Raw genomic sequence first — 12,115 nt, 5'->3', positions numbered from 1 at the left:
CTTTTCACTGTATTGCCTTCTGAGTATTTACTTTATCTAAAATTATCATTGATTTATTGGTTTACATGTCAATTGTCTGCCTCCTAACAGCTAGAACTGAGGACAGAGATAGTGCCTTTCTCTTTCACCTGGGTATCTCAGGTTCCCGGCATACAGAAGGCACATAATGAATATCTGTGGGCTGACTGGCTGACAAGTGATAGCTAAAAACCTAGAAAGAATATCCCAAACATGGAAAAATAATTAGCAATATTCATTCACTCAGTTCTGTTTAACAAACAGATATTAGGCACCTGCAGGGCTGCAGGGCATTCACAGGAGCACTAGACAGACCCCACCTTCACGAAGTTCACTACCTAAGGACATGAACAAAGTGAGTACAGAGAAGAGATCATCAGGAACCTCCAGGGATTCAGAAGCAAGGTAGTCTGGGAATCTCTTCTGAAGAAGCTGTTATCTGAAGAGGGCCAAGGTGGATGGATGGGATTTCAAAAGTCAGAGATGGGGTAAGTGCATTTCAGGAAAAATGAACAGGATGAGCAAAAGCACAAAGAAGCACAAAGGTGAATGTGTTTGGGAAATAGTAAGCCAGGATAATTTTTCCAGAATAAAGGATGTAATATGGTAAAAGGTTCAGAATAGGCTGGGCCCCTATTCAGAAATTTAATTGCAGCTTTTGCCAAATGCTAATCATTTATCCACATGAAATAGTCTTCTAATTCCTCCATAGTGTAAGCAGCTGTCTGTAAACGGTATTGGGATATTCATATTTATATTCAAATATCATACTTGAGTTTTGCAGCACAGATTCAGACCAGTGAATATTTGTATTTACTCATTCTGATCTTTAGAATATAGCTCATTTATATAAATCAACTAGTACTTATAATTTGTAAAAGGATAAAGATAGTTTTAATAAATATACATGTTCTCAATATTGTATACTAGCTTCTTATAATTAACTGATGGCTGACTGGTGGTAAGAAACTTAAATTTGCATATTATGTTTATTTTTCCCTTAAAAAGCTTGGAAAACATAGAAAAAAATGATGGAAAAATGTGTAAGTTTTTTAAGTTATTATATTCTCCCCTGCCTCCCCTCCCCCTGCCACTGTGGTAAGCTTGGAGATAACAGAAAAACAAAAATTTTTAAGAGGAAACTTAAAATCACCTACAACCCAGAACCATATGGCATATTACCTTATTTTGTGTGTGTGTGTCATGTTTTATTTTAAAACATGTGGGCATTTTTCTGGCTGTATAAGTAACTGTGAAAATATTAAAAAAGCTCAAAGACCAAATGACATCAACATCCCACATCCTCCCGACAAGCACACAGAAAATCATTTGAAAGAGAATTCAATGAGGTAGTTGACTCATGTTTAACTTATGGATAAATAAAACTCCCAGACATGTTCATTAAGATTACTACTTCCTATACCCAATACTGCTACCCAATCTCCTACTTAGGAAGTGTTGGAAAAGCAACAAAGACTAGGTGACAAAACACTAAATGTAATTTGCAAACTAAAAAAAGTGTATTTATGATCTATCACTGTGCCTTGAAGTAGACTCAGCATTTGCTGATTTGAGCCTTTCTCATTCTCATTGGATCTTTTTTCACTCTCATTGCTAATTTATCTCAACCTCCTACATTTTTATAGATGCTTATAAATGACCTTAAATTTATCTTTGCAGTCTGAGTATAAACAGGTGGATAGATGACAGAGAGAAGAAGGAATTCTCTTAAGTAGATAGATATCCTGAAAGAAAAATAATTAGTTTTCAACATATTATTTACTTCACTATTTGAAAAATGTTAAACATTTTACCAATCAGGTTGAACATAAAGTACAAGTAATAATCTACAAAAAGCAGTGCATTATTGAGCCCAATTTACATCATCCTTGAAGCAGCAATGCATAAACATGCACTGCCCAAAGCAGCCTTACCCAAAAGTGGAGAATCAAAGGAAGAAAAGGAAAAATTTACAAAACACCAAGATTTAACACGCACCTGGCCCACTCAAAAAAGAACTGTGGTTCTCTGAGCACATACCTGTCCCCTATCTTCCAACTAGTTCTCCCAGCCAATTCATAGGAATTACTTTAAATTGAGACTGTGGTTTTTTTTTTGTGGTGAGAAATTTTTCCATTCTTCCCCTGATATTTGTACTCCAACAGAAACCAATGCCCTGGGCTGGCTGCTAGCTTTTTAGGACCTGGGATATCTGATCATGCTTCCGTCTCCAAGGAGAATGCAAGAAGGGATGCTGTGACAGTGTGCTGTGACAGTCAACTACCTCACTGAATTCTCTTTCAAATGATTTTCTGTGTGCTTGTCAGATCATTAAAACATGATCCCCAGGGGCACGTGGGTGGCTCAGTTGGTTAACCATCCAACATCGGCTCAGGTCATGATCTCACGGTTTGTGAGTTCAAGCCCTGCATCCAGTTCTGTGCAGACACGTTGGAACCTGGAGCCTGCTTCAGATTGTCTCCCTCTTTCTCTGCCCTTCCCTTGCTCACACTCTGTATCTCTTTCAAAAATAAACATTAAAAAAAATTAAAATATGATCCCCAGAAAACCCATCAGCCGTCATGAAAAGCAGCTAGTCCATCCTTTACTTATGTTCATATGAATATATGCATATTTTTGTGCACTGAAACCATACAGTTCATCATCTCATGACGAGGGTGTGGTGCCTGGAAGGAGCCTTTATCCAAGGCAGTTATCCATATTATGGAATGTGCTGTCTACAACTCAAAGGAGAATAATGGTACCATGATGATATTCTATCCTATAAATATAGTGACAATATTTTGTTGTAGTTTCTGTATTCTATATTTGATTTCAAGATGATTTTCCATCTTGATTCTATCATGACTTTCCATTAGCAAAATAAATGTTTCATATATAATATTTCTGTAAACAAATTAGAGAAAATAGAAAACACATTAAAAGTGAGATACCATTTGAAAGTCAAATGGAATTCAGAATGTTAGACGCACTCCTAACTGAAGACTATTTGACTGTAAAATATGATGATTCAGGCTTATGTCTGTATTTAAACCCTTTTAGGAAATGGTTTAACGAAGACAATTTTATCATCTGGAATTTTGTTGAAAACATAATGAAAGTAAAAAAAAGAGGCTTTTTTTTTTTTTACCATGGGAAAAGCTACATGTGACAGCAGCTGCCATCTTCTGAGGACACACCCCACCCTGCCAGATGTCTTTTTCACAAAGCAGTATATTTTCTTCATCTCCTCGGCAACGGACATTGCTCCAATAAATGGGAATAAGGCCCAGTCCAGAAAACGGGGTTTGTTTTGCTACTCCTTTTCCTCTGGAAATACAATGATTGAGGTTAGGTTTATCAAATACAGGTGAATTTTTTTTGTCAAAGTATTTAGATTTTTAAAAATCGAAGAAATCAATAAAGATGGATGTGGAAGGAAAAGAAAAGCAAAGAAAAAAAAACTACATAAGTTTCAAGCAAATCAAAACTCAGGAGATCAAAATTTGGGTTGATTACTTATGAGTCTTTTTAATCAATCTTACAGGACTAATGGTATGCATGTGCCTTTACTACCTATAGCTAATTTTAGGGGGAAATGGGTAAATACTACAGATATTAAGGAAAAGCCTGGTGATTTTGTAGAAGTGTGTCGTGTGGCTCCGTGAGACTTGGATTCTAGTCTGGACTCAGCTGCAAATTACTCTAAGCTGCAAGTTTCTGTAAGCTCTGTTTTCTGATGTATAAAAGGAGGGGTCTGGATGCTTAAAGATTCTTTCCTACTCTAATATTTTAGGCCAGCATTTTCAAAATGATTATTATTACTACATGTAAGCAAGATAATATCAAGAGAGGTGATCATTCATAATTTTTAAAGCCTTATATATAGTATTTGCTAGCAAGACTTTGAAACCAATGAATAAAATAATAACATGCAGATGGGCTCTGCTTTAACTCACCTAATCTACATCTTTTATAAGTGACTTCTAATATTTACAAATTGATATTAAATTTTAAAAAGATTAAATGCTTATCTGATTAACAGGGTAATCTCTAGAACTGTCTCCATACAACAGCTTCCATCAACCCAAACAGTAAACATTCGGGATATATCAAAAATATGAATATGTCTTAGGGCACCTGGGTGGCTCAGTTAGTTAAGTCACTGACTCTTGGTTTCAGCACAGGTCATGATCTCACAGTTCGTGGGATCAAGCCCCCACTTTGGACTCTGTGCTGACAGCATGGAGCCTGCTTGGGATTCTCTCTCTCCCTTTCTGTCTGCCCCTCTCCCGCTCACGGGCACTTGTGCTCTCTCTCTCTCTCTCAAATAAACATTTAAGAAAAATATGAACATGTCTTAATAGCAATAATTCTGAGCTGCTCTGATCTAATTGTACAATTCTTTTTTACAAAATGGACTACTGAGGGGCACCTGGCTGGCTCAGTTAGAAGAGCATGCAACTCTTGATCTCAGGGTCGTGAATTCAAGCCTTATTTTGGGTGTAGAGATTATTAATAATAATAATCAAATAAAAGGACAACTAAGAGATAATATAAGTAATCAGAGTAATCAGATCCCCTTACCTGAAGTTCTGTTTGCAAAGCTTCCTAGTGGGAAGACAGGAGGAGGCGGGCAGATTAAATTTCTTACTGATCTGACTGCAGTTGATTAACCTTTTCATTTCTATCATCATATTAGATATTACCACTCACTGATTATTAGTCCAAAATATTTGTAAACTGCAAAATTTTCTTTCAGTCTTTTGGACCTGTCTATTCAAAACAAGATATTTTCCACACTTTCTAAAGATCTCTAGAGATAAAGGCCAAGAAAAACATCTGGCATGTGTACTTAGAAAAAAAATAAATGAGACACAAAAACAGAACAATAAGAGCAACCACAAAAGCAAAACCTTGTGTTCCGAAATGGAGCCTTCTGCTCCTGGTGAAATCCCCTGGCAATTGGCATAAAGGTGCCAGGGCTGTTGGAAGTTGGAATGTACAGACTGTTTCACAGAGAGCGCTTGGAGCAGCCAAGAAGCCCACGGTCACCAGGGCACTGCTGGGGCTGATGAAAGCAGCCATTCTCTAGCAGGACCTCCTCAGCACAGAACCCCCAGGCCTGGACATCACCCCTTACCCATTTCGGGATGGAAGCACAGGTAAACACCGCCTTCTTCACGCACAAAAAGATGTAAGCTGTGGATGGCTAAAAGTAGACAGTTAAATGCAAATGACAGCAGTCTAGGGCTGCATGAGCTACTGAGAAATTACAATTCTCAGAATCAAATTCTTTATTTCCTAGGACTAAACAATTAATGTTAAAGACAAAGAGCAAAAGACGCTTTTGACTTTTGACCACTTAGCATTTGCATATTTCCTGGTTAGCATTCCTTCCACATGCGGCCCTTTCTTTATAACTCTTGTGAAAAGGGAGAATAAGGGACATGAGAAGGAAGGAAGACGTCATCTTTCCACAGCAGTGACGGGTGCCCACCATTATTTGCAAATATTAGCGGCCTGATGGGGTCAAGGATGGGCGAACTCACCCCTGCTGCAGCTGGTGACAAATGACTGATGCATCGGAATCATCCCAGTGGCTGCTACACACTGTGCCCCAAACTCCATTCGCATAGATTTCCACTGTGCCTTCAAACTCATTTTTGCCACCTCGAAGTCGTACTGACCCTGAAGTGGAAAAGAATCCCAAAATCCCTCAATAGCAAATCAGCATCTGAACATTATTACTTCACCATTCTTTAGTTAACATGATTTTCCCACATAAGTGGTGAGAGATCCAGTCAGAACAATTCGGTGTCCATGTTAATGGCATGCGCTTCTTTCTTTAAATGAGGGTTTAGCAGATTCTTTTTTATTTAGTTTATTTTTTTTTTGATAATTAACTTCATGGTGTCAATACTACTTCTGTTTTCTTCTTTAGCTAAGCAAACAGAAAGTCCAATTACATTTTAAAAGGGGACAATGTGGAAGAGTATGACTAATGTCTGATGTTACATCCCAAATATTGGATTATATCCCATACAAAATGCTTATCATTTGTGTATCATCTTCCACTTCACATGAGGTCATAGATAAGAAGCAGAGAAACAAAATTCAGTGCTCTATTTACAAATTAGTTGTAACTGACTGTGTTATATATTCCTTCTATGGGATTTGTTCATCACTAAAGAGCAAAATGCTGCTGCCCCTTTTAACTTCAAGCAGTAGTCATGAAATTCTAAAGATTATGTCTATAATTTCAAAAAGGTGGTGGTGCTAAAAACATTGCCTAATGTCAATCTTAGGAAAACTGCCACTAGGTAGAATTGTTTGGTATAATGAGTGTCCCTGGAAATTTGCCTTCCCTTACACACCATCTTCACTCAGCTGCTGCAGAGATCACGACTTGAGTCATTCTTTTCAGTCTTGAGAAGAGTCAAAATTAAAATGCGAGCACCCTCATGGGGCACCAGGGTGGCTCAACTGGTTAAGCAACCAACTTTGCTCAGGTCATGATCTCACAGTTCATGAGTTCGAGCCCTGCATGGGGCTCCGTGCTGACAGCTCAGGGCCTGAAGCCTGTTTGAGATTCTGTGTCTTCCTCTCTCTGCCCGTCCCCTGCTTGTGCTTTGTCTCTCTCTCTCTCTCTCTCTGTCTCTCTCTCTCTCTCTCTCTCTCACAAATAAACATTAAGAAAAAATTTAAAAAAAAACAAATGCAAGCACCCAGGAAAAATAACATCCCATAAAAGTGAGGATGGATCAGGGTGCCTGGGGGGCTCAGTTGGTTGAGCGTCTGACTCTTGGTTTCAGCTCAGGTCATGATCTCACGGTCTCAGTCTCATGAGTTCGAGCCCAGCATAGGTGTCTGGGCTGACAGCTGGGAACCTGCTTGGAATTCTCTGTCTCTCCTCTCTGCCCCTCCCCCGCTCGCACTGTCTCTGTGTCCTCAGAATAAATAAGTAAACTTAAACAAAAAAAGTGTAGATGAATTCAGGTTTCTCTTCTAATTGCCATTGGTTTGCAAAGTGGCTACTGGGAGGCCACAAGTTGGGCACTTAAGCAGAGATAGAAGCACTTATCATTTCACAGATAAAGAAATCAAGAAATTAAGTTCTATCAAAAAACTGTCATATTTTGCATATTTCAAAGTTGTTTCAAAGTCTGACTTTAAAATAATTTTTCCAAAATATTAGATTCACAAATTACCCATTGACTTCATTTGGAGGGGCCCAGGCATCTCCCACTATTATTTTCCAAGTCATCATCATTTAAAAATATAACTATTTAAGAAACACATATTGTATTTCTCATGATAAATACAAAGTGTCATTTAATTCAAACAATATTAAGACAATATTAAATGGAAGGAACACATTACACTGCCAAATCCTGATTATTCAGGAGAGAGCATGGGTGTGGATCATTCACATGGCAGATAAATCTTAATCACTCACACATTCCAAACCTCTTTAGTTCACTAAGCAGGAGGAAGCCCTGTTTGGCTCAATGAAGAGTGTGAACTGCACAACATTTTTAAAGAAATATGTCTGAAAAGTTTAACTGAGCTTTAATGATTTTTTAATCACAAAATCTCTTCCATAGAGACCTACATAATATTATGCATATTGCAAATGCCAGCATTTTATTTCAACTCAAAGAATTCACTTGCTCACCTCAAACAAACATTATTTGAAATGATATTTAAATTAATCTATTATCTATTAATCCTCCTCCACTAGATTACTCGAGTCAAAGGGTTGGAAGAAAGTTCTAGCAATGAAAACAAACTGGAATACTACTTGTGCGTGTTAAAAAAAATCATAAAAAATGTAATATACTGCCTAAATCACCAAAAAGCTACCAATAAGAAATGATGCATACATAACATCTAAAGATTAAGGCATCTGGAGATAAGGCATAGAAAACTCTGCATAAAGTATATCACATCATTAGAATGCAGTGACGGAGCTGGAAACAGCTTCCAGGTCAACTATCAGTTCCTCCATCACTCCTCAGATTCTCCAAACATGCTGTGAAAGCCTGGATTCATTTAGCTGTATCTGCTTCATGGCAAGAAATGTGGAGTGTTCATCCAATTTCTCTTTAACAAATGAATACAAATATTTGCAATTCTGGAAAGTCAATTTGCATGTCAATGGCTAATGACCTCTCCATTGGAATCCATTCCCAACACCAACATTTGCAAGGCACACACCTTTCCAGTAGTGCTTCCATCCCCCAGCCCTCAAAGTAGTTTATCCTTTTCTTAAGGCCATAACAATTTCTAAAATGTTCTGAGAAATTATCTACTTTGGAATTAGAGTGAGTAGTTGTTAATGGTACATAATTCCATGCAGTTCATAATTCTTCAAATAATTATTTGAAAGAGCACTTTAAAAACTATCAGTATAATACATGCTCCAAAATAATAAAAGATTGACATACATTTAAGATAAGTAGTTTTTATTGGGTTTTGGTTTTACTCTGTTCTTGCTTCATTTATTTTCTTAGAATGGTTAAGGTGGTCAAAATCTTTAAAAATGTATGTAACACATTTCCCTCAATTTATGGATGATAAGGATTTGGACCAAATCAACTGACAGGACCATTTCCTCAGTTCCCATCCTTCCTACTGTTCCTCTGTTTCCAACTATCTCCTAGATTCCTGTCATTTCTACCATCTCTGAACCTGAGCAAAGACCCTGCCTTGTTTTTGCATCTTATGTCTTTTTCATGTCTGTGCATTTATGTTCTTTGCATAATGCACTTTATGCATTATGTCATGTTGGCTTTCACCATTCTATTTGAAATATTCTATTCTAATTTGAAATACTGCAACTAATCTACCAAACATTTTATGGGAATAAATTAGCCAGGCAGAAGTGTAAGACAGCCTGAGGAAGTTTTATACACTGCCAACAGGAGAGAAGTGACTTTCCAGGGATCTACATCTGAGGCTGGCCCTCCAGTGGAGGACCCACTTCATGGGTTGTGCAAATTTGCAGGACTATACATCTGCACAAATTCATAGGTGAACAATTACAAAGTGAAGAAAGGGAAATATCCTTAGCTCAACAAAAAAAAATAAGATAGGATGGAACAATGAAGCACTCCACAAAGGTCAAAGCCTGGTAAACTCATTTATACTGCTGTCCTAATAATAAAGTTCTTTTATTACCTAAAATTGATCCCTCCTCCTTCCCTCACACTCCCCTTCCTCCAGCCAACTACTTTGCCATGTTCCTCACAGTCTCAGCTAAAGTCTCTGTACAACATGGGCTGCCCAGTCTTAAAGCCCCTCAAGTGACAATTTGATGGAAACTATTCTATTCTAAATATTCCTACTTTTAAAATGTGTTAATAATAATTTAAATTTTGAAGTCTTAACCGAGGTTTTAGGTCAACTATAACAGGCACTACGAAATTATAAACTGAACCAGTACTAGAAGGAAGTCTGGAACTGTAAAGCTGTGTGTGATATCATGTCATGGAGAGGTGTCCCTGGAGTTCATGAAATGGATTGCCCACTCCTCAAAAAAAGTTAAGTGTCTGTTGGTATTACAATCACCTAAAGGCGAAATGTGCCAATGTACAACAATGCTCAGAATTCTACTATCTTAATTCCCTGCTAAAACTGTTGAAACTATTGTCATTTCAGTTTACTCTTATTTTTCTTCTATGTAGTTATGCCTCTAGTTTTGTAAAAGAAAGGGAGCATAAAAGATGCATGTTGCTCAAATTTGCTTTATGGGAAAATTTGCTAAAAACCAGGAATTCCTTGGGTGCCTGGTTGGCTCAGTCAGCACAGCATGAGACTCTGAATCTCAGAGGGTCATGAATTTGAGCCTCACTTGTGGAATAGAGTTTACTTAAAATAAAATTAAAAAAAATTTTTTTTTAAACACAAGAATTCCCCAAATGGAAAGACATTAAAGAAGGATTCTCTTTAACCATTTTATCAGTCTCAATGGACACAAGAAAATCTTCCAGAAAACAGGTGACTAGATTAAAATTCCCTTCATACGTTTCATTGGTTTGTCAATTTTTAAGGCTATTATGATGGGTTGAATTCTATTCCCCCCCAAAAACTTCCACTACCTACAGATGTGACCTTATTTGTAAATAAGGTCTTTGTTGATGACGAAGTTAACATGAGGGCATAAGGGTGGTCTCTAATCTAGTATGACTGTGTTCTTATAAAAAGGAGGAATTTGGACACAGAGACCCACACAGCAGGAGAATAACAGCTGAAGATGGGGTTTACAGTATGACAAGCCATGGAACTCTCAGAAGCTAAGAGAGCCCTGGAAAAGATCCTTCCCTGATGTCTTCAGAGGAAAGGTGGCCCTGCTGATACCTTGACCTCAGACTTTAAGCCTCCAGAACTGTGAAACAATACATTTCTATTGTTTAACCCACTCAGTTGTGGTACTCATCATAGCAGCTCTAGCAAACTAATAGAGCCCTTAAGGTATTACCCCTCCTTGGACAGCTAGCAAAACCACCCTTTTCATACTCCATGCTTCAAGGACACCTAAAAGAAATATTAGGAAAGGAACCAAGTGGGTCAGTGATCTTTGTTCTGTAAGTCCAGCTCATTCCAAAATAAACCAAATGACAAGATATGCTTATTTAGTTAACTAACATGTACTTAGAGAATGGCATTCGCTTGTTTGAAGAGAAAGAAAAAACAGCAAAAAAAAAAGGAAGTAGTGTTTTCTGAATAGAATTAATAATAAATATTTTTACATCTCTTAAAATCACAACTCAAAAAATGAACAAAATAAAATTACTATTATCATACAAATCCTTTCTCATCTATTACTGAACTTCACAGAAGCACAAAATAATTCATTTTAGTCATTGCTATTGTTCTGGTGGAATCAGAAAGAATGCATGCTGATGACATCAAGTTATTGCTCAGATCTTTGACACAAAGTATACTTAATGCTGAAGTCATAGAGAAAGTTCAGTTAATGAACCATTCAGAAGAAAAAAGCCCCATTACATGTTGGACGGTTTAGTACATGTATTTCACAAATGAATTAAACATAATCCTATGTCTTATACCAAATGCAACCCTTGGGAAATACACTAAATGATCATTTCCTATCTTAATTATAAAATATACAAAAAAATCCACATTGCCTAGAAACAACTGAATTGGGAGGTTGTTAGTTGCATTTTTCAAGTACAGTACAGGAGGCAAGTTTAATTTTGATGTTATTTTCATCCTATACCCTATTTGATAGTACTAAGGTATACTATTTTTGCTTATAATTGTATTCACCCATAACTGGCTTTAGCATTGTGAAATAGATTTTATTCAAATCATGCCATGTCAAAATGAAATCAAATCCATCTTTTAACATATGAAACATTCCCCTGGACTGAGATCCAACTGAACTATATCTACCTCCATTAGATCACATCTATAATTCATATTAGTTGTTCATTTATTATTCATGTAGATACCTTCAGTGCTGAGAAAAAAAAATCTGGTCTAATTCAAAACGAGATAGTATCAAAACAATGAGAGTATCCTTTCAATAAGCAATTCTACTCACTTACATTGAGATTATCAGAAATTCAATTATTCCTTCATTTAAAATATTACACAGTATTATGCAAAAGAAGACTCTATCCATGGTTTAATTATGACATACTAACAATATATAGATAACCCTAGAGGGAAATTTCACCAACTGTGTGTCTCTGAACTATTCATATATAAGCAATGGTGTGGGTATTAGCATTTTATTGTTCAGTTCTGAGTGATGAAATTAAACTACTCCTGGTAGTAATCCTCTTATCTGTCTCCCAGAATAGGTATCACAGGAAAGGTAAAGAAAATGCTTAGTATTCTTCTGACATCTCAACCAGAGAGTGGGTGTCCTCAACCAGAGGATACAGGTGATTTCTTATTCATCGTTGTAATTGCTGCTCCTACTGTGAACTCACAAAACATTTAATGAAATCTACTTTTGCCTTGTTAGAAGGATTGGCATTTTCCATTCTTTGTGTCCTTCTGGTAAGCCTAATAAAAAGTACTGAGGTTGTATCTTGTAGTGGGGCGGGGGGGGGGGGGGGGG

The 12,115-nt window shown here is 37.0% G+C and overlaps 1 protein-coding gene across 2 annotated transcripts in view; it reads right to left on the bottom strand.

Annotated features, from left to right (window-relative positions):
* The window catches only part of PRSS12 (serine protease 12), a 76,012-nt gene that overhangs the window by 57,015 nt on the left and 6,882 nt on the right, over positions 1-12,115 (bottom strand). Inside the window, exons 3-4 of one of the 2 annotated variants that reach the window (XM_042935638.1) lie at positions 5,571-5,709; positions 3,170-3,348 (exon numbers count right to left, since the gene is read on the bottom strand). The exons of the other annotated variant lie outside the window; for it this stretch is intronic. Of the exons in view, the coding sequence (XP_042791572.1) occupies positions 3,170-3,348; positions 5,571-5,709 (318 nt within the window). The remainder of the gene's footprint in view (positions 1-3,169; positions 3,349-5,570; positions 5,710-12,115) is intronic. 2 annotated transcript variants of the gene reach the window in all.

Source organism: Panthera leo, chromosome B1, assembly GCF_018350215.1.
Source record: "Panthera leo isolate Ple1 chromosome B1, P.leo_Ple1_pat1.1, whole genome shotgun sequence".
Taxonomy (NCBI): domain Eukaryota; kingdom Metazoa; phylum Chordata; class Mammalia; order Carnivora; family Felidae; genus Panthera; species Panthera leo.
This window is presented reverse-complemented; position numbering and strand designations above follow the sequence as displayed.